Source organism: Triticum dicoccoides, chromosome 3A (assembly GCF_002162155.2).
Source record: "Triticum dicoccoides isolate Atlit2015 ecotype Zavitan chromosome 3A, WEW_v2.0, whole genome shotgun sequence".
NCBI classification, from domain to species: domain Eukaryota; kingdom Viridiplantae; phylum Streptophyta; class Magnoliopsida; order Poales; family Poaceae; genus Triticum; species Triticum dicoccoides.
The window spans coordinates 671,910,718-671,936,911 of NC_041384.1; the positions used below are offsets into that span (position 1 = coordinate 671,910,718).

A 26,194-nucleotide genomic window follows, 5' to 3' on the forward strand; every position below is an offset into this window, starting at 1 on the left:
GCAGTAGTGGACTGGACACTTGTTTCGTGGGTATGCAATTGGGCTGAAATCTTTTGGGCTTTCGGGTTGAAATTTACTGGGCTGCATATCTTCCCCCATCGGTGCCCTCTTTTATGGACGACGCCACGCTCTCTGAGTTTTGAACCTTTTGCTCAAAAAAATACATATCTGAGCTTTCAACCCTCAAAAGGAGCCTTAAAAAAACTCAAAAGGAAACTTCTGATGGAATCATGAAAGAAGTAAGCATATTGATCTGAAAACATCATTATGTGTGTGAATGTGTTGAGAATGGAAGCGTAGAAGTGGAATTTGTACGCACAGGAGATCAGCTCGCAGATATAGACAAAGGCGTTGGGAAGAGTTAGCCTCCTGAAACTTAGGGACAGAATCGGAGTACGTTCATTGGAGCAGATCCCTTAAGTTTGAGGAGCTGAATGATGTTAACCTCGACGTATCTGCATCATTTAGTTTTTCTGTTTATTTGCTTGGTAGCAACATAAGTGCAGTCTCATGGTTTAGTCAAATTTATGTAGGTTGCACGGGCCAAAAGCTAGCTCGTTCTTGTTGTGGCCCGTCCTAGTCTTTAGCTTGGTTTGTTAGCTCCAGACTCGGCACGATCCTAGCCCGTGGGACGACACGCGTATTAGTTTTCTTTAGTTGGATTGTGGCGAGCTTCCTTCTGTTTTTCAGTTGCAAGATGGAATAAACAAAGCCCCAGAAAAGATGCAAAGAATTACCCATCGCAAAACTCTTATTTCTCTGTGTGACTGTGTTCCTCTGTTTTCAGTCTACCTCATGTGTGTAATGTTCTTCAAAGAAAAATTTAGAGAGAAGAAGAGATAGTTGAGATCACGCCATAAATCTAACAAATCAAGCATTTGAAAATGTTATAATGTGATTCAAGAATTGTTAATCTTATATTTTAAAAATATTTATCAAGCATTTAAAAAATGTCAAAATTGTGTATAGAAAAATATTGACAATGTCTTAAAAACTTGTTAAACTTGAATTTTTAAAAAATATGTATTAGAAAAATGTTCTTGACGTATACGAAAAGTGTAGACCAAGAACCAAAAGAAACGATGAAAACCAAAAAAACAAAGAAAACACGAAACTAAAGAAAATGAAGAAACAAGTGCAAAAGGAATGAAAAACAGTGAGAACCAACAATGAAACAAAAAATAAAAAAACATTGAAAACCAAGAAAGAAACAAAAAATAGAGGAAAAATGGAAACTGGGAAAGAAAAGGAAAACTAAGAAAAGAAACAAAAACATAAGAAAGAACAGAAAGCCCATGAAAAATGAGAGAGAAATGGAGAAGGCAGGTTGGAAAAAAATGATGAGAACCCATTAAAGAAACAGAAAAGCCAAAGTAAGAACAAAAAGAAGGAAAAAAATCAAAGAAACTGACAAAACTGCGCTGCCCAATGACTATACGTGATGGAAAGCATTTAGGCGAGGGCAGCACATTTCTGGCTATAAGCGAGATATAGCTCCCGCACGCCCGGCGTGCCTAGCGTCGTGTCGTGCCGACCTGAATAGCATTTAGGCTGTGCCTGGGCTAGATGGTGCAGCACACGGGCCGGCACAGCACCACTTGTTTAGTAAACATGCCCCCATGGGCCAGGCCGGGCACAATTATGGTGGGCCGAGCCGGGCCGGCTTGTTTGGCCTACCGTGTTTCTCAAAAAACAAACTAATGATGGGTTGAACAGGGGAGCAACTAGTTAACGAGCGCTTCTTCGGGAGCCTCGCAACGATCAGCGCCATTTGGCGCGTTCTCAGACATTTGTCACGTGTCGTGCTCTGGACGCTCCCTTTGAATTTTATTTTTTTATTTTTCCGCACGTGTTTTCAGCTTTTTAAACTGTTTTTTTTGGGTTTTTTCGACGTTTTGGTTTTTTCTGGTCTTTCTTAACTTTTCGATCAAAAAAAATTCCGAATTTTTTTTCATGAAAAAACGCGTTTTTTTTCTTTCTTTCGTGAAAGTCACGGTTTTTCTTTCGCGAGAGGCACGGTTGTGCTTTAGCGAGGGTCACCGCCGTGCCTCTCGGAAACAAAAAAAACGCGTTTTCTGTTTTTTTCTTTCGTGAGAGTCACGGTTTTGCTTTCGTGAGAGGCACGGTTGTGCTTTCGCGAGAGTCACGGCCGTGCCTCTCGGAAAGGGAAAAACAAAACGCGTTTTTCTATTTTTTTCGTTCGTGAAAGTCACGGTTTTGCTTCCGTGAGAGGCACGGTTGTGCTTACGCGAAAGTCACGGCCGTGCCTCTTGAAAAGGGAAAAAAATACGCATTTTCTGTTTTTTTTCTTTCGCGAGAGCCACGGTTTTGCTTTCGCGAGAGGCACGGTTGTGCTTTCGCGAGTCACGGCCGTGGCTCTCGGAAACAGAAAAAAAACACGTTTTCTGTTTTTTTTCCTTACACGAGAGTCATGGTTTTGCTTCCACGAGAGGCACGGTTGTGATTTTGCGAGATGCACGGGCGTGCCTATTTCGGAAAGGAAAAAACCGTGCTCCTGGTTCGGTTTTCTCGCCCGGTTTTTTTCGTGAAAAAAAAGTTCGTCAAAACCTATCAACATGGGACTCTAGTTTTGAAGATCTCGACGCGAGGAATTCAACGGTGAAAACGATTCGAGATTTGGACGCACGGTTTAAGAGATAAAACGTTTTGAATAAACGAATCTACGAAAAAAGAGAAAACTCCCGGATTCCGACAAGTGGCGCGCTGCAAAGTGTAATGGTCTTTGCAACGAGTACCTTCTAATTAGTGATTTGGGTTAAACAGTGTCGTGCATGCCTCGGTCGTATCGGATGCAAAAGAGAAAGGTGTGGACTGTGGAGACACTGAGGCGAGGTTGAAGACCGACACAGATAAGAGTGAGCTGAGACAGTGATGGGTTGCCGTAAAGCGAAAGGGTCTTACTACTACTCGAAACTAAGGATTAAACCAACGCGAGGTCAAAAATATTCTCTCCTGCTTTCGATGTAGCAGCTGTCAGAGCCACGCCTCGAACTATCGACGATGCGGCGTCCGTCAAACAGAAACAAAAGATGGTGTGCTGCAGGAGCAGGACACACTGCCCTTGCTGGCCCCTGGGACCTGGATGGTGCTCGCTCGGCGGATCGAAGCCTGCAATTCCGTCGTTGATGGAGATGAAGCTCGCTGGTTCTGGCAGAGATATCTACTGACGTGTTTGGGATCCTGAGCTGCGGCGATAGCCGCCGCCCACCGCCTGTTCATATGCTACCGGTTGATCTTTTGGTCTTGCCGCCGGTGTGGTTTGACGGGCTGGGATCGATCGTCCGTTGTGCTGCATGTAACTAGCCTTTGCTGCTTGTTTACTATCAGAACTTTCTCTATTTTTACCTTGCTTTTGTTTGCGGTGTACAAAGATGTCAATTTAGAGCCCGGGTGTCCTCGATGAGCGCTTTATTTTAAATAAAAAAACCATGTGTGGAATTGCTTTAGCATTAAAAAAACGAAATATTTAAAATAAAGTGCTCACTGACACCTGTAGCTGCAAAAACCCTATTGATGCATATTTCTTGAGTCCCATTCCGATAATCCTACACCTACGAAGTGGCTATGAAGGCCTATATTATTTCCGTCCCATACACCTCTCTCGCCCCCTGATTTTAACAGGGTGGGCCCGTTCCCTCTAACCGATCCAATAATCTTTCTTCACGATGTTGTTTACGTTGAACCCGTAACAGACCTTACGTAGGTCTAGCATTGCCCGTCTCATTCTGCCAAACTGGAAACTCCCTTTACAGCAGGAACGCGTACTCAGATTTGTACACCTTTCAAACTTGTGCGCTGGATGCCGGTTACTCGTTGTCTATTTCGTTAGCTCCTCTCTTGACAGTGGAACCGGGCATAAACTCAGCATCAGTAAGAAAAAATGTGAGGAAAAATGGTGGTCGTGTCACTGCATTATTGGGGCCGGCCAGATTTGCTTTTTCCGCCGATACCATAAATAATCCACAGACAAGGTTAGGTTACCGCCGAAAGGGGCGGCCTATGGTGGAGGGAGCCCACGCAAGAAAATTCCTTGTCCTTACCGAAGACGATCATCGGCATCGGTAGCGTGCGCTTCCAATCCATGGGTGTGGGCGCCATCCGACCAATTGCAACTTGCCTGCCTGCCCCTTCTCCATAGCGACAGTGCAGCGACCTTCCAGCTCAGTGCCCCAGTGAGCTGAACCCAGTCCAGTCCCGAGCGTGATCCATTAATGGGGGAGGCGACGGCGGCGGCGACGGTGGAGGCGGACGCGGGGGCGCCGCTGAGCAGCTGGGTGGTGGAGATGGAGAAGACGATCGGCGAGATGCACATCGACCCGGCGGCGGAGATGGCGCGGTGGAAGCGGCACTCCATCTACCGCGTGCCGGAGCGGATCAAGAACCTGCACAACAGCAAGGCGTACCAGCCGGAGCTGGTCTCGCTGGGGCCCTTCCACCACGGCGACCCGGAGCTGCTCCCGATGGAGGAGCACAAGCGCCGGGCCGTGGTGCACCTCGTCAAGCGCTCGGGGCGGCCGCTGCGGGAGTTCGTGGCCGCCGTGGCGGAGGTGGCGCAGCAGCTGCAGGACGCCTACAAGGACCTCGGCGACGAGTGGCGCGGCGCCGGTGAGAACCGGGACCGCTTCGTGCAGCTGATGGTCACCGACGGGTGCTTCCTGGTGGAGGCGATGCGGATGGACGCGCTGCGGGGAAAGGTGCACGAGGAGTACGCGCCCAACGACCCGGTCTTCAGCAAGTACGGCTACCTCTACCTGTGGAACTACATCCAGTCCGACATGGTCGTCGTCGAGAACCAGCTGCCGCTCCTCCTCCTCCAGAGGCTCCTCATTGTCCTCGATCACCACAAATATCAGGTACTTTTCGCTCCTTCATTCATCCCCCTTGCAAGCACTAGTTTCCTTCCGTCCGTAGTTTGCCAATGAAATCCCGATCGATCCACCAGATTCAAACCGGCAATAATGACTTCACTGATAGATTTACTTAAAGTACTGCTACCGTTGATGCGATCTGCATTGGAGTAGTTTGGATTTGACAATAATGTCTTCACTGGCAATAGATTTATTTATTCAAGGAATTGATTCGACTGAGTGGATTGGTTGCTGGATTCAGTTTAAGTGGCGTAGAAGCATCGCTCAGTGACTGTCGTTGCATGCCGACCTGGACAGGAACAGAAGGAGACATGACATGCTTGATTGGCAGGCTGCAAAGGGGAGCCAGCCAAACGTTTGTGTGAAAGTGATATCTTACTTGAAACTTTGAAAGAGAGGCATAGAGATAATTTAAAGATATTATCATGCACGGACAAACATACGCAGTATGCATGAAATACACGTGGATACTCACACGATAAACAACTTGATGCCGGGATAGAAGAACCGTTGTATATGTTTTTTTGTTGTGGCCTTCCTTCCGGCATCTAGTACAACGAAGACTTTTCTTGATTATTATAATGAACTTTAATGAAAAGGCTTGAACACTTATGCGATTGATAAGGATAAAATATTTCACACTGGCAGCTTATTTGTTCAGTCCGCAACTAAAAACATCTTATGTTAACTTACAGAGGTCACGAGGACAGTGGCTTCAGTCTCACAAAGTTCTTTGGCAGGCATTGTTCTCGTGCATCGTCCCTGTGTTCTTAACACACTAGTACATATTACTAATAAGTATTACTTCCTTCGTCTCATAATATAAGATGTTATTACAATAATATGTATATTATATTATGGGACAGAAGGAGTACAACTTTGTACGCGTGAAATTTTTGGGAGAAAAACTTCAAAAAAGTATTACTATTACGGTATTACCCTGCGCCAGTCTCCACTACAGATACTAAGAATACTAGGCCCGTAAGGGATTCATTTTTCTGGTTTTTTTGAACCTTTTTTTAGCACGGTTGTTGGGGTGACGCGTGTCCAGCAGTTTTCCTGGGTGCAGTAAAAAAATCTTGGTTGGATGGTTTTAGCACGTTTGATTTGACGTGGTGATTGCCAAAGTCAGATGACCTTGTCTATTGACGCGTGTGCATGAGATTCTACCGGAGAGTTCCTCTATATTATTGTACTTGTCTTTTGATATTACGTGGCAGTGGCCTATTTAGACGGGTGGATGTGGAGGCGTCTAGAGCTGTCTCTCTGGACCTCTCGAGAGGCATCCCATCAAAACTGCTTCCGATGTAGACGACTATAAAATGCCCCTGTTCATCTCCCAGATCGCGGCTCCCACAACCATCCTTCCCGTTCTCTGCCAGGCCCGACTGCCGGCATCCAAATCCTCTCTGAGCGACGGCTTCACATCTACCCTCCCCGGGCCAAGGTGGTGGCGCACGTAGCCATCGCACCTCCTTCCACTTCGGCTACACCACCCCCTCTTCACATACATCCTGTCCTAGCCGGCTGCACAATGGAGGCGACCGGGCACCTCCCAGAGGAAGACGAGACGGGCGACCACCGGGACAGCCAACCCACGGTGCTGGATGGCGGAGAGGGACGATGGTGACGCCGCTCGGCGAAGAGGTGGCGATGGAAGGGGCGTTTGTGGTGGTCGGTCGCGGACGGCATGGTCATGGAACGGTGACTGGGCAGACGAGCGGTGGCGGCACCAGGCGGTAGGGCTCGCGGGGAGGACACGACCGCGTCAAGTTGGTGCTCGCCAGCATCCTCACGGATGGGTTGCTGTCCGCTGCGTCCGTGAAGCCAAGATTGAGAGTGTGCAGCGCCGTCCTCGGCACATCCCGGCGACCGCCGCCCCAGCAAGCCGCGTCACCGCCACGCATCCCCCATGCCCCGAGTGATGGCGTTTCACCTGATGTTTCTCCCCACGGAAGCGCAGAAGGGAACCGACGCGTCGTCTGCCAGTACGGGCGAGCGAGAGGATGATGCTGACGGATCTGCTCTCTTTTTTTCGGTGTTGCTCTCAGTTTGGTCCTAGGCGGTGCCCTTCCGCCTTCCTCGGCAAGCCTACAGCGCCAGCTTCCAACTTGGTGGCGGCGGTGGACGAGCCCACTGCCCACGGCCTTCTGTCCTCCGGAGGCGAGCCAACAGCGAGCTGCTGCAGTGTTTCGCCCCTCTTTCCCCACGAGCTCTCGACTCCTCCTCTGTCACTCACGCGGCAAGCAGCGAGCTAGCAACTCTCAGGCGGTAGCTCTCCAGTTGGTCGTCACTTTATTGGCAGTAGCAACACCACTAAGGTATGCTCCTCTTTTTGTTCTTTTTCACATCCACTGTTCAAATCTATATAACTACACACACCATAATTATTACTAGATTAGATGATAGTTTGTATTATCTAGACTTCTGTTTTTACTGATGTAAGGGAAAAAACATGTGGGAGGTTTTTTTGCTCTTGGTTTGATATGTCGTTGCAAAAAGGTTTTGTTTTACAAGGAGATGAACTGTCATTGCTTACAAGTTCAGATCAGAAGGTGGGTGCATATAGTACAGAAAATTGTATACCTAATTAATTATTAGTCTAAACGGAAGGTTTACCAGGTATGTGTGCAAGTCTGTGGGGAGGACATGGATTTTGAGATCCAGCTCCTGCCCGTATGTGCAAGAAATTCATGACCTACATCTCTAATATAGCATGGTAAATCGTTTTTATTCTTGATCTATCCATTACGTTGTGTTCCATTTCCTGGTAGGAATTCTGTTTTAATTTCGCATGCTGTTCAAACACATAAGCACTTGATGTGCATTACTGACGTACTAAGGAAATGCTACAGCTTGATGTCTATGTACATTTGGAACTTTAGTTCTGACGAGATGTGTCTTGTGGAGTATATTGGCTTCCAGTACAACTGAGCATGATTTATTGGCAATATACTGCTGCACTACATTATTCCCGAGTCAAGCATAACATTTTGGGCATAACTTTACATGCAGTGCAATTTGGCAAAACAGATGAGAAATTCCTTCTTATTCCAGAACCACTTAAATTTCCCCCGTACCTATTTCCCCATTTGATCTTTGTAGGAGATATTGGCACAATGACTTTATGTTTTTAGCAGTATTGTTTGTATTTTCTTTTGCAAGAAATGCTTTAGAAATTGGACTGTAGCAGTTTGGTCTCTTGAGCTCACAAGATCTGTTCTTACTAACAGAGCTGCTTACAAACGTACCGGTCATTAATTACCAATTAATGGTTGCATAATCTGACTGCTTTCTCTCCTATGGATCATGCTTACAGTTGAGTATCCACTGATTCCTAAATGCTTGAACTGGCTATACATCTCCTTTTGTAAATCATTCTAGCTCCTGATTACCAGCTAGGCAAATTTTAACATGCTCCCTCTTACCCCAGCTTTTTACATGTCAGGTAAGAAGGTAAGAGTTAATTAGACCACCAATTAATGAGATCAACGGGTCAGATCTATTATATGCTCTTACCTCTCATGTGAAAAAAGGAGATAAGGGGGAGCATGTTAAAACTGCTCAACTACCAACTAACAGCTGCATAAGAGGACTTCGCTTTCTCCCTTGTTAATCATGCTTCCAATTCAGTGCCTACTGATTCACATTGTCTAATATGCATGTACCATTTTTTGTTTATAATAATCATGCTCTGGTTAAATAGTAAAGAGCATAGACCAACATTTCCTATAAGATTCTCCAAACAAAATATATATTAGAGAGCTACTTAGTGCCTACCTTTTCAATACCAATTACTGCAAGTAAATAACCCTATTGTGGATATTTGGGTAACTTCAGAATTATTATTTTCTTTGCTTTCTTGCACTCTGAGAAAAAACGACCACACCCTACACAACTTCTGGGAGCCAAGGTCGTTTTAGCCTTTTGTCATCTCTATCTCAAGGCTGCTTATTATGTGGAACTTCCTACAATCTTTTCTTTTTTTTGTTCACTGCTTCATTGCTGCTCTAGCAATTAGTTTGTACAATTCCTTTTCTAAATGGAAGTACCTACAAATCTAAGTGAACTTGTGCCTTCTCCATGTCATTTATCGTATTTTATTTTGGAAGGTTGCTAATTATATACTCCATCTATTTTCTTTCTTTTTTCTTTCATACTTGATTGTTTTCTTGAGGCCACAAGGGATTTTCCGTGTTTCTAAGGTTCTAATGGCCTTTATCAGTATAAAACTTAGGCCCCTGGAACTTCCCATTTCTAGCATCATTGCTATCTTACATAAAGCTGACAATTTTATCATGAGATTTTCCTTGGTCCTTAGATAGTGTGGTCTGGTCACATGAATTTCTACAGATTTCAATCCTGATATTAAAGCAACTCAAATGTTTGCATACATCGTGCTGATCGGACATCATCCGTGCTAACTAATTCTCTAAAAGGACAGTTGATTGTTCCATGAAGCCGAGCTGTTATGGATTTGGCGCATTGTATATCATCCATGCTAATGAATTCTCTAAAAAGACAGTTGATTGTTCCAGGAAGCTGTGTTAAAGTTGCACATGTGGTCTTCTTGAGTGTTTCCCAGTATATATGTAGTATGAAAACTGACCGGTAGTGATTAAATAAATGGGGTCTTGAAACAGCCTCATTGTTGGCATCATCTTCTATTTGTTAGCGAAGAACAATCCTTTTTTTAGCTAACCTCAGGTCTAAGAAAAGAACTAGAGCTTTGCAATTTTGTATCCAGTAGCCACTATCACCACGTACTGTAGATCACTTATGCATATACCGCCTAGACTAGATGTACCCTTTTCCCACCTACTGTAGATCACTTATGCATACACCCTTTTCTTATATGAACTACTTTGTCGTGAATTAAGCCTTGAGACGACTTACCAAAAATTACCAAAAAAAACAAATAACTAATTTGCCGTGAATTAAGCCTTGAGACGACTTACCAAAAATTACCAAAAAAAAACAAATAACTAATTTGTCGTGAATTAAGCCTTGAGACGACTTATCAAAAATTACAAAAAATAAATAAATAACTTACCAATCCATGTGGCGCGGCGTGCCGCCGCGCACTACACGCTAGTTTTAGCTATCAGGACTATACTCCTGATCAGATCAATAGCTTGAGCGCCATCTTCCAAATCCCAGCACCAGCACAGTTGTTCTCTTCTTCATGCTGAGCTGAGCAGAGCCGGGAACATTCCCTCGCCTTGGTCTCCATGATCTGGAGGCATTTGTCCAGCATCAGGACAGAGTGGCCTCCATCTTTTGAGCAAGCGCAACAGGCGTCGCCGCATCATCCGCAAAACAGACCAAACTGCATGGCCAAAAAATATGTCATTTATCAGTTTCCAAGTGGTCCACAACTCCACATTAATCCAGAAGAAATCATGTAAGCTAAAGCCTCTTTTCTTATTACACAACCAAGGACTTGCAACATTAACATAGCTGTCAAGCACAACAGGAACATCAACTATGACTCCCACTTCTTTCCAGAGTAGTGCCAATAACATCAAATTCAAAGAAACGGTGGCGAGTTTCTAATCTACAGCACAATGAGTATCTTTTATCAGGGATGTCTTGTCTCTCACACAAATTGTCTCTAATGAGCAATTTATTGTGTGACAAGAGCCTGTACCCTGGGGGGAACGATGGGTAATTTTCAAACAGCAGGGACAAAGATGGGGGTACTCCCCCCTGAAATTAATCACTACATAAAGAAACTGCGACTATGCAGGCCAGAACCATGTAATTGCTAGACCATCTGGTCCGGACAATCTGTACAAGGTCTTCCTGTTGCTGCATAAGTTTAGCATCAAAGCCCCTCCCAAAAGAGATCTTGATTTGAACCCCGTCCCAAATCTCGGCAATAGTGACATTAACCTCATTGCACACAAAATTTATGTCAAAGAACTGAATAGCTGAACTAAAATATTTGACTGACCGAAATAAAAATAGCCGCCTGCCAAGTTAATTTCACTACTCACTCCGATCCATATTACTTGTCGCGCAAATAGATGTATCTAGATGTATACATCATTTTGAGTGACAAATAACATGGATCGGATGAAGTATGACTTTACATGACGTTGTGTGATTAAAATGACACATTTCTCTATGAATTTTTTATACTTCAACTAGATTAATTTTTCTTTGCAATTGAACCAGATTAAACATTAACTAGTACTCCCTCCGTCCGAAAAAGCTTGTCCCTCAAATAGATGTATCCAGCATCAAGTTAGTGCTAGATACATCCATTTGAGGGATAAACTTGGGACGAGCTTTTTCGGACAGAGGGAGTATATAAAATTATACATATACATGGTTGCACACGCCTACTTGTTGTCGTACTGGTCTTCATTAGCTGGTTTTGTCAACCGGGATGAAAATCCTTGTCTAGATCATCTTTCATCTTTGGCGGGATGTGGCGGTGATAACGTGAGAACGTTATTCCTTCTTGAAGGTGTTGCTGCAGAAGAAGTCGACTTAGTTGTAGGTGCTTATTTCATATCTTGTAATGGTTCGGTTGTGGCTACTTTGTTTTGTACTCTGCTTACTAATTGATAAAAATGGATGTGTGCAACAATGATGCAGAGACCGGGGGTTTGAACCTTGTGCGCTGGGACGTAGAACCCATTCCTGTTAAATTCATATTCCAGTTTGACGAGTTATTTTTTCAGGGGTATTTCTTTTAGGTGTAGACTTAGAATTGAAGCATGCCACCATGTTTGCTCTAAGAATTTGAAAATTCATATGTTCATCGAATAAAAAAAGATAGCTATACTCTTGGCCTTGAGGTGGCATAAGATTGTCATAATGCAGATTAATCAGAACATTATATATTGAACCTGTTAATATTATTACAAAGATATCATAGTCGGGTCATACACACGATGGAGATCAGAACAACCTTGTTAGTTCTAACTTTATGTCTAACTAATTTTTATAGAACGCTTCACGGGTGAGCAGGTTGGTGCTTGATTCTCTATGTCCGTGGCGCCGACACTTGGTTGGCATCAATCACCTTGGGCTCCACCCTCTCGACATCTTGTACACAAGCCTCACCCACGGCGACCATCAAGAACGCACCGGATCGACGGCGTATGTCATGCCCTCGGCGATGGAGATATACGAGGCCGGAATCCATTTCAGGGTGAGCGATACCGACAGCCTCCTCGACGTCCACTTCGAACGTGGCAAGCTAAGCATGCCGGCGATCAGGGTTGATGACAGGACCGAGAAGAAGTTTCTGAACCTGATGGCGTTCGAGCGGCTCCACCCCGGTGCTGGCAATGACGTGACGGCGTACGTGATCTTCATGGACAACATCATCAGCTCGGCCAAAGACGTGGCGCTGCTGAGATCCAAGAACATCATCGAGTGTGGGCTGGGCAGTGACGAGGAGGTGGCCAAGCTACTCAACAACACGCTCAACAAAGGAGGAGTGATGAGCCCGGCTAGCAGGCTCCACGACGTGCAGCGGCGGGTGAAGGCCCAGTGCACGATGAGGAGGAACAAGTGGCGAGCCAATTTCATACAGAGGTACTTAAGGAATCCTTGGGTGTTTATCTCACTTGTAGCCGCCGTCGTCCTGCTTGTGGCCACTCTATTGCAGACTGTGTATACTGTTTTGCCCTTCTATAAGATTATTTAGTACCACTTGAATATACCATGTAAGCTTTCTAATATTGAAGCATATATGTTTTGCCCAATTTGGTTCATGGACTCTCTCCCTTGTTTGTTTTATGAGTACCTACCTTGTCCCAATTTTTTTGGCCATATGCATCCCACCACCAACAACACCACGACGCTACAGATCAGAGTTACCGGTATTTGGGGAAAGCGTCTTACGTGCAATGTGTGCTCCAAGGACTCGCAGTCGCATACTTGCACGGACTCTCATTTTCTGCTCAAGCTCAACGCAGTGGTGGTGCATCATATCCATGCGTCAGAATAAATCCTGCACGCCATGGCAACCCGTGTGCAGTTGACGTCTTGACGTGGCTCAGAACAGAAAATAACCCTGGACTGTGTTGGCTGCAGTTGGCTATGTGCATCATGTTACGCCCTCCATATGGTGATACTGAAATTGCCTTTATATTATCGCAAATCGTGTGGGCTTTGTGTTACTCCAGATTGCTACAGATGTAATCCCTGGTAGGGAGTCGTCTCAACTCTCGTGTATCGTGTGCGTGTGGTTGTAAGGCCCTGTTTGGTTTCAATAAGTCACCTGACCATCAACCTATAATCATGTCTACGGAAGAGCAGGGTTCCCACAGAGGGAACTTAAATTCAGAATTCCTACGAAGCAGCACTACAGTGAGCAAAGTAACTCTAGCGACAGGGAAAAAAGCTCGTGGAAACTACATAGCTCATCCAAGAAGTGCACCTTATTATTTATGTTGAACATTTGATCATATCTCTCTTCAAATCTTTCTGTTTTGATTCAATGTGGGCTCAGTATGGGACCTCAAAATCTGACTTCATCATCGATATAACAATTAGCGAACAAAATGAATATATCGCCTTCAAAACTCCTGAAGTTAAGGTTCAACGCAAGGACAAGATGCAGGTAAACTGAAGTCATAGCTGATACAAGGAAGCAAGACAAAGTCAAGAATTCGTGTGACTTACTTCAAAATGTTCAGAGTGTGCACTGCATACTCTGGATGATGGCCAATTGGCCATGGAATCCAAATAATGAATATATCCTATCTACTTATAAGGAGTATTGCACTGTGCGGCAAAATCACCTGTTAGCCTGTTAATGCGTTCTGCAACCATTGGAGTTTTTGAGCCAGCCCCTGACAAGAACATTATGTCTATTTTGCCAGGAAGTTTTTGTTAAAATCTGTGGAAACAGAGAGAAAACATAAATCACAGAGACAAAAGAAAATAGTACTCAAGTTCTAGGTGTTATTGACTCATTATTGGTTTGACAGGTACATGAGGGTCTAAGGTATATTGATGGAATAACTTTTCTTCACCTTTAAAGTATCAGATAGATCATTATGTTTGAAGAGTCTTCAATCATGTCCGGCAGATTAAAGCTTCCCACTTTGCGTAAAAAGAGTAAATGTCACTGGCGGTCTTAGAACTTGCGCTGCTGGTGCACTTAAGTCACACTACTTACAAACAGGAAAAACCCGTCACAGAACTTGCGTTGCGGGTGCATTTAAGTCAGAGAGGCAAGCTGAACCGGTCGGACGCCCGATTTTCTCTCTTTTGCAGTCTCGCAAGGCGCACGTGACACCTCCGGGGATTGGTATTTTTGCAGTAAAGTCGGTACTGATTTATTTGCAGGGCCGTATTGCGAAATCGCTAGATGATGATCGCCGAGCAGCATGGCCGGTAAGGAGATGATAGAGAGTGGCAGCGCCGCCGTGGCTAGCAGGCGCACCCCTTCCTATTTTCCCGTGCGCCCGTCGTCAGTCGCCTTGAACATAGCCGTGCGTCCAGCTCTCCACCGCCACCATTCTACTGTTGCCACACGAACAGTTGCCGCTGCCCTGCAGCTACGCCTTGCCTCCTACCTGCCGGCTGCTCGCGTACGGCGCGCCGAGAAAATGTTAGGAAATAAGCCACAGTGGGCGCGTGTGTGTGCGGTGAGCGTGTCGGGCGCCGATCCGTGGCCGCGCCGAGCCCGTGGCAGGCGTGCGTGTGTGCGTCTGGTCATTGTATGGGCATAGCCCGACTAGTGTATGGGCATAGTCTGACTAGTGCGTGGGCAGTGTGCGTGCGTTTCGAGTGTGTTGTTGCGCGGCCGGAGGCAGAGTCCAGCATGAGCATGCAGAGGCGTGGGCGCTCGGGTCTCGCGGAGTGAGGTGTGGCTCACGAACGAGAGGATGCGCAAGTCGCCGAGCTGCAAGTGGACGTGGACGAGTCGCCAGCGTGGGCCGTGCATTGAGGAGCACGTCCTGCGGACGAGGGCATGCTCGGGCGCAGCGTGATCCGCGTCGAACGAAACGGCGCTTGAAGACCGGGTAGTGGAGGAGTGCTCCGTGTGGTGACCCTGGTGTATAAAGGGCATTGTAATCAGGCGTTTTGGGTTGAGTCCAGAGAAAGAATAAGGCTAAGATACAGGCGTTCGTCGCCACGGCGTTCGTCGCCGGAATATCCTTGTGTGCTCCATTGTTCTTCATCTCCCTTGCGTTCTCGTCGCGAGAGAGAGTGACGGTACAGCTGGAGGCGTCCTGGACTCTAAGGATCTAGGGGTCTTTGTGCGAGAAAACGATGCAGCCTAGAGGCGTTTAACCGCAAAACAGAAAGCGTCCGACCGGTTCAGCTCGTCTTTGTGACTTAAATGCACCCGCAACACAAGTTCTGTGACGGGTTTTTCCAGTTTGCAAGTTGTGTGACTTATGTGCACCCGTAAAGCAAGTTCTAAGACCGCCAGCGCCATTTACTCCGTAAAAACTAATGGTGCTAGCAATACGAATGTCTTCGGTCCTTTTGTTTCGAGCAAGTTGGGGTTGGCTACAGATGAAACCCAACAAAAAGCCATGAGAAAGAGATAAGAATAATTCCAACTATCATGTCATAAGCGGAAAGAGAAAAGGATCAACATAGTTAAGTACCTAGCACGAATTCTGAGATATACAATTGGCCTGCAAGTCCCACAATACAGGCGTTCTTTGTGATCTCTTTGCAACTGGCAGCCAGTCAACATTAACCATCAGAGATCTAATCAATTTACTGTAAAAAAAATCTATAGTAGTATGCAAGAAATGGGAGCCTTACATCACGTTGTGCAGAAGTAGAGTGCATATAGCACGTTAGAATCCTCGTTCCATTGTACTTACTATAGTTACCAAATGTTCAGCCCCAGTTACCAAATGTTCAAACATAGAGCAGAAATGTTCAACTTGAGTACAAATAATTTTAACACCTATCTGACCAAAAAAAATTCGATAAACGGTGGATTTTATTGACTCAAAATGAAGCATCAAAAAGATACAAAACACGATGAGCCCATATCCGGGCTTTGCATAACTAAGAACATCTCCAGCCATTGTGCCCCCCAGCCGGCATTTTTTTTGCCTTTTGGGGTTGGCCCGGCAAAGTATTTGGCATGTGATCGAGAACTTTCCCAGCCGTCCTCCCCAACCGGCCCCGAGCGCGCCACGCCTCCTGCCTGCTCGCATGCATTGCGACACCTCATTCTCCCCCTGCTCTCTCCCTCATTCCCTGGATGCCATGGCCGAAGTCGCCGTTCGCTCGCTCTCACTCCCCCTCCCTCTCGCTCTCTCCCGCCTCCCCGCGCCACCACCACCTCGCCGCGCTAGCTCCCGCCTCGACGCTGCGGCGCGCGCAGCCGCGTCCTCTTCTCTCTCCCCTCCCGTTCCCCTTCCCTGCCCTCGCAGCAGCGCGCGACTCCGCGCGGCACGCTCCCTCGACGAGCGGCAGCCGAGCAATAGCCTCGCTCGAGCAGGGGGGAGACGGGGAGACGAGCAACAGCAGCCGCCGCCACAAGGCCAGGCGCTCGCCGCTGGGCGTCGCCGGACAAGAGCGCGTCGACGGCGCCCTTGCGCGCGAGCGGCCCATGGACTCGACGAGCGGTGGCGCGCGGATGGTCACCAGTCAACCCCGCGCAACCCCGACTGGTCCAGGAGCACCGCCAGCGTCGACCACTTCTCCTGCGGGCATCGGAACGGACTGGGTCGCTGTAGAGCTTTGGGATCGACCGCCTCTTCCCGCTTCGGTCGCCGGAGATCCCTGCCGAACCCACTGCCGGCTATTGCTACTAAGCTTCTCGCCGAGCCCCCTTGAGCCCCTCTGGTGAGCACCGCCGCTCCTACATCCCCTCCTGAGCTCCGTCTCCTCCTCTAGCTAGCTGGCCGCAGCCGCCGGCTCTGCCTCCGCCATGAACGAACAACGGCTCGATGTCGAGCTGCCCGAGCCCACTCCTGATGCCCGTTGTCGGTGTCAAAATCGGCGGATCTCGGGTAGGGGGTCCCGAACTGTGCGTCTAGGCTGGATGGTAACAGGAGGCATGGGACACGATGTTTTACCCAGGTTCGGGCCCTCTTGATGGAGGTAAAGCCCTACGTCCTGCTTGATTGATATTGATGATATGGGTAGTACAAGAGTAGATCTACCACGAGATCAGAGAGGCTAAACCCTAGAAGCTAGCCTATGGTATGATTGTTGTTCGTCCTACGGACTAAAACCCTCCGGTTTATATAGACACCGGAGAGGGCTAGGGTTACAGAGAGTCGGTTACAATGGTAGGAGATCTACATATCCGTATCGCCAAGCTTGCCTTCCACGCCAAGGAAAGTCCCTTCCGGACACGGGACGAAGTCTTCGATCTTGTATCTTCATAGTCCAGGAGTCCGGCCGAAGGTATAGTCCGGCCATCCGGACACCCCCTAATCCAGGACTCCCTCAGTAGCCCCTAAACCAGATTTCAATGACGACGGGTCCGGCGCGCAGATTGTCTTCGGCATTGCAAGGCGGGTTCCTCCTCCAAGTACTTCATAGAAGATTTTGAACACAAAGGTAGTGTCCGGCTCTGCAAAATAAGTTTCCACATATTGCCATAGAGAGAATAATATTTACACAAATCTAATCTGCTGACGTATTCCGTAGCGTGACATCATACCACGGCCAAGTCTTTATTCGAATCATTTTACTGTCCCACCTCAGTGCGTTTAGCGAGGCGGTTTCCTTGGCACGTCTTGTTAAAGCAGAGATCGTGTCCCCTTATTCCGGGATTCTCATCAATACGGGTGTGGGAGATAAGCGAGTTTTACCAGGCTGGTGGGGGCGCATAGTCGCGTCCGCCCATATAAGGGGATAAGGATCCACCTTTTCATCCACGCCTTCTTCCTCCTTTGCCTATCCATTTCCGCGCACTCGAGCTCCAGTGCTCAAGTCCGCATACCCCACCTCAACCTTCTCCAGCCATGTCCGGAGCGTGAGGCAAGTGGATGGTCTCCTCCGTCACGGAGGGACACATTAAAAGACTGAGGAAGGCCGGATACTTGTCTAACGACATTGCGCACCGGCTTCCCGAAGAGGGGCAGCTCATCCCCACCCCTAGGCCCCATGAGAGGGTGGTGTTCCTCCCCCATTTCCTCTGCGGACTGGGCTTCCCTCTCCACCCATTTGTCCGGGGGCTCATGTTCTACTATGGCCTGGATTTCCACGATCTGGCCCCGAACTTTGTCCTCAACATATCGGCGTTTATCGTCGTGTGTGAGGCTTTCTTCCGCATCCGCCCCCATTTCGGCCTATGGCTCAAGACTTTCAATGTCAAGCCAAAGGTGGTGCACGGCACCCAAGCGGAGTATGGAGGCGCCATGGTGGGCAAGATGCCCAACGTCCTATGGTTCGAGGGCTCCTTCGTGGAATCCCTAAAGGGGTGGCAGTCGGGGTGGTTTTACATCACCGAGCCGTGCGACCCTGAATGGGTCGCAGCCCTCGAGTTCCGATCCGGACCCCCTACGCGGCTCGCCTCCTGAAAAGAGACGAGCCTGTCGTGGGGTAAAAAAGGAGAGCTGACCGGACTCCAAACATGCGTCCAAACCCTAGTGGACAAGAAGCTCAAACTTGTCAACGTAGTCCAGGTTATGCTCATCCGCCGGATCCTCCCGTGTCAACAACGGGCTTTCAACCTGTGGGAGTTCGACCCGGCGCGACACCGAACTCTAAGCAGGATCTTTGACACGATGTACGAAGATGCCTAGAAGGTGCTTTTCAAGGGCGCCGAGGCCCCCGCATCCGCTATCGAGGATCGCGGATTCAGCACGCAACGTCACGCTTGTGCGGTAAGCTGTTTTTACCTTTTACAGGGTATTAGTTTTTCATAGTTTGACTCCATGCGTGATCTAAGCTCCCTTACCTTTGACAGGATTGGCAGAAGACGTCCGGACAGATCAATTGTCCGGCTCCTTTGCCCGAAGGCCCAGCGGACGCTCGCTTGGCGAAGCTGCTGGTTTCGGCACCCTACGTGGTGCCGGAGAAGAAGGCCGAGAAGAAGGCCACGGGGACTGGAAAGAGTGCCCGGCGCCGGGAGGTGTCGGATTCATCATCCGACGACTCCAAGGCGCACTCCTCCCATGAAGACGAGGAGGAGGAAGAAGAGACCTCTCCCTCTCCAGCGGGGGGAAGGAAGAAAAGGAAGGCCGCCCCAACTAGGGAGGCCGAAGGGTCCAAGAAGGGGAAGACCCCTCCTCCGGACTACTCCACCAACGCCGACGACAGCGAAGAGGAGTGGCCGCACAGGGCCAAGCCCCTGGCGAGATCGTAAGTATCCGGATACCAGAGTGATTCATAGTATTCCCCCATTGCACAGCTTTTCCTTATGTCGAACATGATTGTGCAGTCCGCCCAAGGCCGGACTCGATGAGTCGTCGAGCGGCTCCCTGGATTCGTCAGATGTGAATTCGCTTCCGACGGCTTCCTCCCCCACCCTACGGACGGCGCCGAGGTGGCGTTCCAACAGGTTCCAAGCCAGGAGGAGGTGTCCTGGAGGCGCCGCAAGGCAACCTCCCGGACTCCAGGCGTAAAGGGGATAGAACCCCCAAGGGCTCCAAGTCCGGCCTTGAGCCGGACACCGCGCTGGAACCTTCAACGGTTTCGGACTCCGGTAGGCAGCCTCCTTCCAAGAGGAGCAAGCCTACCGAGCCGGTGACCTCCGTCCAACCGGAGGCACCGGACAATTTGCTGGAGACGCTTAATGGCGCCTCCATCGATGAGGAGCACCGCACTATTATGAGTGCGGTGATCCAGAAGGTTCAGTCCGCCAAGAGCGGACTGACTGAAGCCTGTGCCAGCCTTCTAACTGGCTTTGAGGTAAGTAAAGAATATGTAAAAATATTACCGCATAGACAGTAGCCCCTGATGCTCTGTTCGGCGTTCGGAAAGAAAAGCCGAATAGAGGATCTAATAAAATTTACAGGAGTCTAACATAATCAAGTCAATATGCGTATGCAGGCTTCGCCGCTGGCCTCCGCCGCACTGACTGCGGAGGTGGATACGCTGAAGCAGAACCTCGAGCGGTCCGAGCAAGAGCTCGGCCTAGCCAAGCAGCAGCTCGAGGAGAAGGAAGGTAAGAAATACCTTATTGAAATATGTGAAAGGTGCAATTGCAAAAAGTGACAGGATTAACGCGGCTATTGTAGGGGCCACAACTGAGGTGGCGACCCTTAAGCAAGCGCTATCCGAGGCCGAAAAAAGGGCGGCCACGGAGCGCACCGAGCGGGAGAAGCATGAGACGCAGGTTGGCGAGGTGCGGCAAGAGGTCCAGTCTCTCATGAAAAAACATAAGAGTTTGGAGCTTGACTCGAAGACGCGAGAGTCTGAGCTCGCGGCGGCCATTGAAGATGCCAAGTCTGCCAAGGCCGAAGCCTAGAAGGCCCTCCAGGAGGTTGAGGCAATAAAAAAGATAGCGGCGGGTAAGGCATTCTTTATGCAAAGCAAGCACATAAAAGTGAATTACTTGTTACTTACCCGAATGCGGAGCTCTCCAGGAGCATTCGTAGACTTGCCCCGTAGCGTGTCAGATGCCGCCGCCTTCTACCGAGCCAAGGAGGGAAGCTCGACGGAGAAGGTGTTCTGGTCTCAGTATGCTGAGGCCGAACATCCGGTGCCCTTAAGCGACCAGCTGAAACAGCTGGTCGAGCTCCATAAGGTGGCCGAGCAGGCCATGAAGGGCCTCATAGTCCGGCTGTGGCCTGGAGAGGCCATGCCTGGGAGCTACTTCGGGCTGGTGAGGCGGCTGGTGGAGGCCTGTCCAAGGCTCGAAGTCATCAAGCGCTCCGTATACATCGAGGGTGCCCGTAGGGCGCTTGCCCGTGCGAAGGTGCACTGGGGCAAGCTGGATGCTGAGAAGCTTGTGAAGGACGGGCCACCACCGGGCAAGGAGCATCGCAAGCCCGAGATGTATTATGAGGGCGTTCTGAAGGGTGCCCGCCTTGTGGCGGATGAATGTTCCATGGATGTAATTTTTCAGTAAACTCGCTCGTTTTGTCCTGTGCGCTGAAAACTTGTTCATATGCGCTAAGAAATGCTTTTTGAATTTAAAATATTACCTTCTGTGCGGCCGTTTATCAAATTTGAGAGATGGCGAGTCGTCGGCTTCTGCCCCCATGGCACGAGTGCTGGGGTGTTCGGGATAAACATGAGCGCTCTTTTTCCCATTCTTGGGTCCTTCGAGGGAGGCGCTCAACACAATGAACAAGGCAATCAGACTATAATGCTTGAACACTCTCACTTAGCCATAGAATTCTATAATTTTATATTTCGGCGAAGCCCCTAGTGTTCGGAAGACCGAATTCGGGGCGCTATCCACGCCTAGGCCGGACAAAGCCGACTCCTCGCTCTAAGCGGCATAAGTCTTTAGGGACTCGAAAACCTCTCGAACAGCGACCAGCTCTCGCCTCATCATGACAGTCAGTTTTAGCTTTCTCTACCGAGGTGCTTAGCCCAGCTCAGCTGGGGCACAATCGCAGTAGTTCTCCTAGTGCTACCTTAGCCGATATAACGAAACGTAAGGTACCAAAACATAGGAGCCGGGCAAACCCAACTATTGACCCAAGATATGATTCGGAGCCGATGCATATAATGCTATAAGTTCGGGGTGCCGCACTTGTGAAAGTGTTCGGACTTCTCACACCGTATTGTGGGGTACTTAAGCCCCTGGCGTATTGGCCGTACCAAAGTGTACGGTGCAATATGTCATTAATGAACATATATTCGTAAAAAAAAGTAATGCAATAATAGACGGAAGCTATGCATTGTTTATTTAAAAAGGTTGCGATCAAAGCAGGATGATACAAATAGTGTGATAAGCAAAAAATGGAAGTATCAAATATGTCCTTTCCAGGGGCGAGCTGCGGAATGTTATGCGAAACAGGTATACTGCTCGTTATAGAGACCACCTTAGAGTTCCGTAGTGCGGCGTAGCTTTCTGCTTCCCTGGTTGTATCGTTTGCGCGGCAATTGTACTGACGGACAAGCCTTCCGAAGAATGGAGTCCTGAAAATAAGAGAAAATTAAGAAATCGGCAGCCCCTAGTGCGGTTTAAGCCGCGCTTCGGTCGTGCCGTGATGGTGCCCCTTCCCCTGTGCCCATGGTATTTCCAGAGCATAGTTATGTACGCGCAACACTGGTTTCGCAAGTTCGCGAGGGCTGGGGCTGGGGCCGCATTGCTACGCTTGCTCTGAACGTGTCAGGCGGTCTTGGTGTAGGTTACTCCGGGCGCGCTTGACGGTGTCCAGACGTTTAATGGCCGGACTAGAGAATTGCCTTGAGAGGCTGCTTTGTATTTCCACTGCGATAGCCGCCGTATGCTCCTCCGTTCGGAGAGAGCGTTCGGTGTTTCCATTGACCGTGATGACGCCTCGAGGGTCTGGCATCTTGAGCTTGAGGTATGCGTAGTGCGGCACCGCATTGAACTTGGCAAATGCGGTTCGCCCAAGCAGTGCATGATAGCCACCGCGGAACGGGACTATGTCGAAGATTAACTCCTCGCTTCGGAAATTATCCGGAGATCCGAAGACCACTTCAAGTGTAACTAAGCCTGTACAGTTGGCTTCTACACCTGGTATGACGCCTTTAAAGGTTGTTCTGGTGGGTTTAATCCTCGAGGGATCGATGCCCATTTTCCGCATTGTATCCTGATAAAGCAGGTTCAGGCTGCTGCCGCCGTCCATAAGGACTCTAGTGAGGTGAAATCCATCAATAATTGGGTCTAGAACCAATACGGCGAATTCGCCATGACGGATGCTAGTGGGGTGGTCCCTTCGATCAAAAGTGATCGGGCAGGAAGACCATGGGTTGAACTTTGGGGCGACTGGCTCCATTGCGTATACGTCCCTTAGCACACACTTTCGCTCCCTCTTGGGGACGTGGGTTGCGTATATCATGTTCACCGTTCGCACTTGTGGGGGGAAACCTTTCTGTCCACTGTTGTTCGGCGGCCGGGGCTCCCCCTCGTCATCGCTATGCATCCCCTTGTCTCTGCTTTTGGCATTTAACTTGCCTGCCTGCTTGAACATCCAACAATCCTTGTTGGTGTGATTGGCTGGTTTTTCGGGGGTGCCATGTATCTGGCATGAGAGGTCGAGTATTCGGTCCAAACTGGACGGGCCCAGAGTATTTCTTTTGAATTGCTTTTTCTGCTGACCGGGTTTAGAGCCTCTAAATCCGGCATTAACTGTCGTATCCTCAGCGTTGTCGCTGTTAATGCGGCGCTTTTGCTTGTTGCGACGCGACCTGCCACTGCTGTCCTTGGTATCCGAATTACCAGGGCTCTTGGTCATGTTATTGCTGCGAGCTAGCCAGCTGTCTTCTCCCGCGCAAAAGCGGGTCATAAGTGTCGTGAGGGTTGCCATAGATTTCAGCTTTTCCTGTCCTAGGTGCCGTGCAAGCCACTCGTCGCGGATGTTATGCTTGAAGGCTGCTAGAGCCTCTGCGTCCGGACAGTCTACAATTTGATTTTTCTTGGTTAGGAACCGTGTCCAGAATTGTCTGGCCGATTCCTCTGGCTGCTGAATTATGTGGCTTAGGTCATCGACGTCTGGTGGTCGCACATAAGTGCCCTGGAAATTGTCGAGGAATGCGGCTTCCAGGTCCTCCCAACAACCAATTGATTCTGCTGGCAAGTTGTTAAGCCAATGCCGAGCTGGTCCTTTAAGCTTGAGTGGGAGGTATTTGATGGCGTGTAGGTCATCACCGCGGGCCATGTGGATATGAAGGAGATAGTCCTCGATCCATACCGCAGGATCTGTTGTGCCATCGTATGATTCAATGTTCACGAGTTTGAAATCCTCGGGGATTTGATGATCCATTACTTCATCTGTGAAGCATAGTGGGTGTGCGACGCCTCTGTATTGGGCTACATCACGATGCAGCTCAAACGAGCTTTGTCTACTGTGTTCGGCCCGGCCGGATTTACCGTATCCGGCGTGACGAGTACCGTCTCGTGCCGTGGGGCGCCCACGTGATCCGTAGATCGATCTTGTTTGCCTTGCCTTGTCCTCCAATATATCTCGCAGGTCTGGCGCATTTTCCCATGCCTTGGTATTTTTTGAGCGGCGCCGGGGTGCGGCTTGAGTGGAGGGCCGAGAGGCCTCTCTGTCGCGGCCACGGGGTGGCCGGTCGGCCGCATCATGCGCTGATGATGTAAGTTTAGGTGCTTCCTCTTCTAATTGGGGTAGCAACCTGCGCTTTGGGTAGCTCTTGGAGGGGCGTTTGAGTTCATACTCTTCGGCCGCAAGGACTTCAGTACATCTGTCGGCTAGCAAATCTTGATCAGCTCTAAGCTGTTGCTGTTTTTTCTTGAGGCTGCTCGTCGTGGCCATAAGCCTGCGTTTGCAACGCTCTTGTTCGACCGGATCCTCCGGCATGACAAATTCGTCGTCGTCGAGGCTTGCCTCGTCTTCGGAGGGAGGCATATAATTATCGTCCTCGACCTCTCTGTCTGCCGCTCTCTCATGAGGGCTGGCTTCTCTATCCTCTTATGCCGAATCTTGCTGGAGGTGGTTGTCTTCGGCACCGTCCGGGGTGTTATTATCTCCCATGCCGGAATCACCGTTTTTGTTTTGGTGGGATTTAGAGCGGCGCCGCTGACGCCGGCGCTTAGGCTGCTTCTTGGAGGGGTCATCCTCCGCTGTTCCATCGCCATTGCCTTCTTTTGGGGTGTCCACCATGTATATATCATACGACGAGGTGGCTTTCCAGTGCCCTATAGGCGTTGGTTCTTGATCGTCTCCTGCATCGGCGTCCATACCGTCGATGTCTTCGGAGTCGAAGTCGAGCATATCATTTAAATCATCGACAGTGGCTATGAAGTGGGCGGTGGGTGGGCTTTGAATTTCTTCATCATCCGCATCCCAACCTTGCTGACCATAGTCCGGCCAGGGCTCTCCTGACAAAGAGAGAGACTTTAGTGAATTCAGAATATCGCGGAAGGGCGAGTGCTGAAAGATGTCCGCCGCGGTGAACTCCATGATCAGCGCCCAATCGGGTTCGATCGGTCGGGGCGCGGAGGGCTCGGAGTCTGGAGAGGAGTCCGGCTCCTTGGAGTCATGGGCTTCGCAGAGAATAGGGCTGGTGTTCGGCTCGATCGCCATAGAGATTGCATCCCCTGAGGTGGTGTCTAACCACCCATCCTCGATTGGTGTGATCGGCTCCGAGCTAGGGGTCGGAGCGGACACGGGTGCGGCCTCCAGGGCACTGTTCGGCGGCAGAGCTAAATCATGCCCATCGTGACAGTGCGGCGCGCTCGGCTGTGGCTCGAATCCGTCGAAGATCAAGTCTCCGCAGATGTCGGCCGTGTAGTTCAAACTTCCAGTTGACCTGATGGCCAGGGGCGTAGCTTTCGATCTGCTCCAGATGACCAAGCGAATTGGCCCGTAGTGCAAAGCCGCCGAATATGAAGATCTGTCCGGGGAGAAAAGTCTCACCCTGGATCGCATCGCTGTTGATGATCGGAGAAGCCATCGGGCCTAAAAGTGACGACACAGAGGAACTCTCAATGAAAGCACCAATGTCGGTGTCAAAACCGGCGGATCTCGGGTAGGGGGTCCCGAACTGTGCGTCTAGGCCGGATGGTAACATGAGGCAGGGGACACGATGTTTTACCCAGGTTCGGGCCCTCTTGATGGAGGTAAAACCCTACGTCCTGCTTGATTGATATTGATGAAATGGGTAGTACAAGAGTAGATCTACCACGAGATCAGAGAGGCTAAACCCTAGAAGCTAGCCTATGGTATGATTGTTGTTCGTCCTATGGACTAAAACCCTCCGGTTTATATAGACACCGAAGAGGGCTAGGGTTCCAGAGAGTCAGTTACAATGGTAGGAGATCTACATATCCGTATCGCCAAGCTTGCCTTCCACGCCAAGGAAAGTCCCTTCCGGACACGGGACGAAGTCTTCGATCTTGTATCTTCATAGTCCAGGAGTCCGGCCGAAGGTATAGTCCGGCCATCCGGACACCCCCTAATCCAGGACTCCCGCACACGTCATGCTCTGCGAGCTCCCAGTAGTCCGCCTAGCCGCTCGCTACGCTCGGAGACGAGCCGTAGCAGCACGACGCGGCTGCTCCGAGGAGATGCGGGCGAGGCCGGCGACGGGAGACGGGGCCGTCCGCTTGTGGCTCCTCCGGGGAGATGCGGGCGAGGCCGGCGACGGGAGACGGGGCCGGCCGCTTGCGGCTCCTCCGGGGAGATGCGGGTGAGGCCAGCGACGGGAGACGGGGCCGGCTCGCCGGTGGAGGGCGTCCAGGATCGCAGGAGCGAGGAGCAGGGGAGAGAGGAGAGAGAGCAGAGGAGCGAGGCGGG

The 26,194-nt window shown here is 49.5% G+C and overlaps 1 protein-coding gene across 1 annotated transcript; it reads left to right on the forward strand.

Moving 5' to 3' along the window:
* Positions 1-4,027: 4,027 nt before the first annotated feature.
* Positions 4,028-12,629, forward strand: LOC119270106 (UPF0481 protein At3g47200-like). The gene is made up of 2 exons (XM_037552077.1): positions 4,028-4,874; positions 11,851-12,629. The coding sequence occupies exons 1-2, from the start codon at positions 4,233-4,235 to the stop codon at positions 12,553-12,555; spliced, it is 1,347 nt and encodes a 448-aa protein (XP_037407974.1). The 5' UTR covers positions 4,028-4,232; the 3' UTR covers positions 12,556-12,629.
* The last annotated feature ends 13,565 nt before the right edge of the window (positions 12,630-26,194 follow it).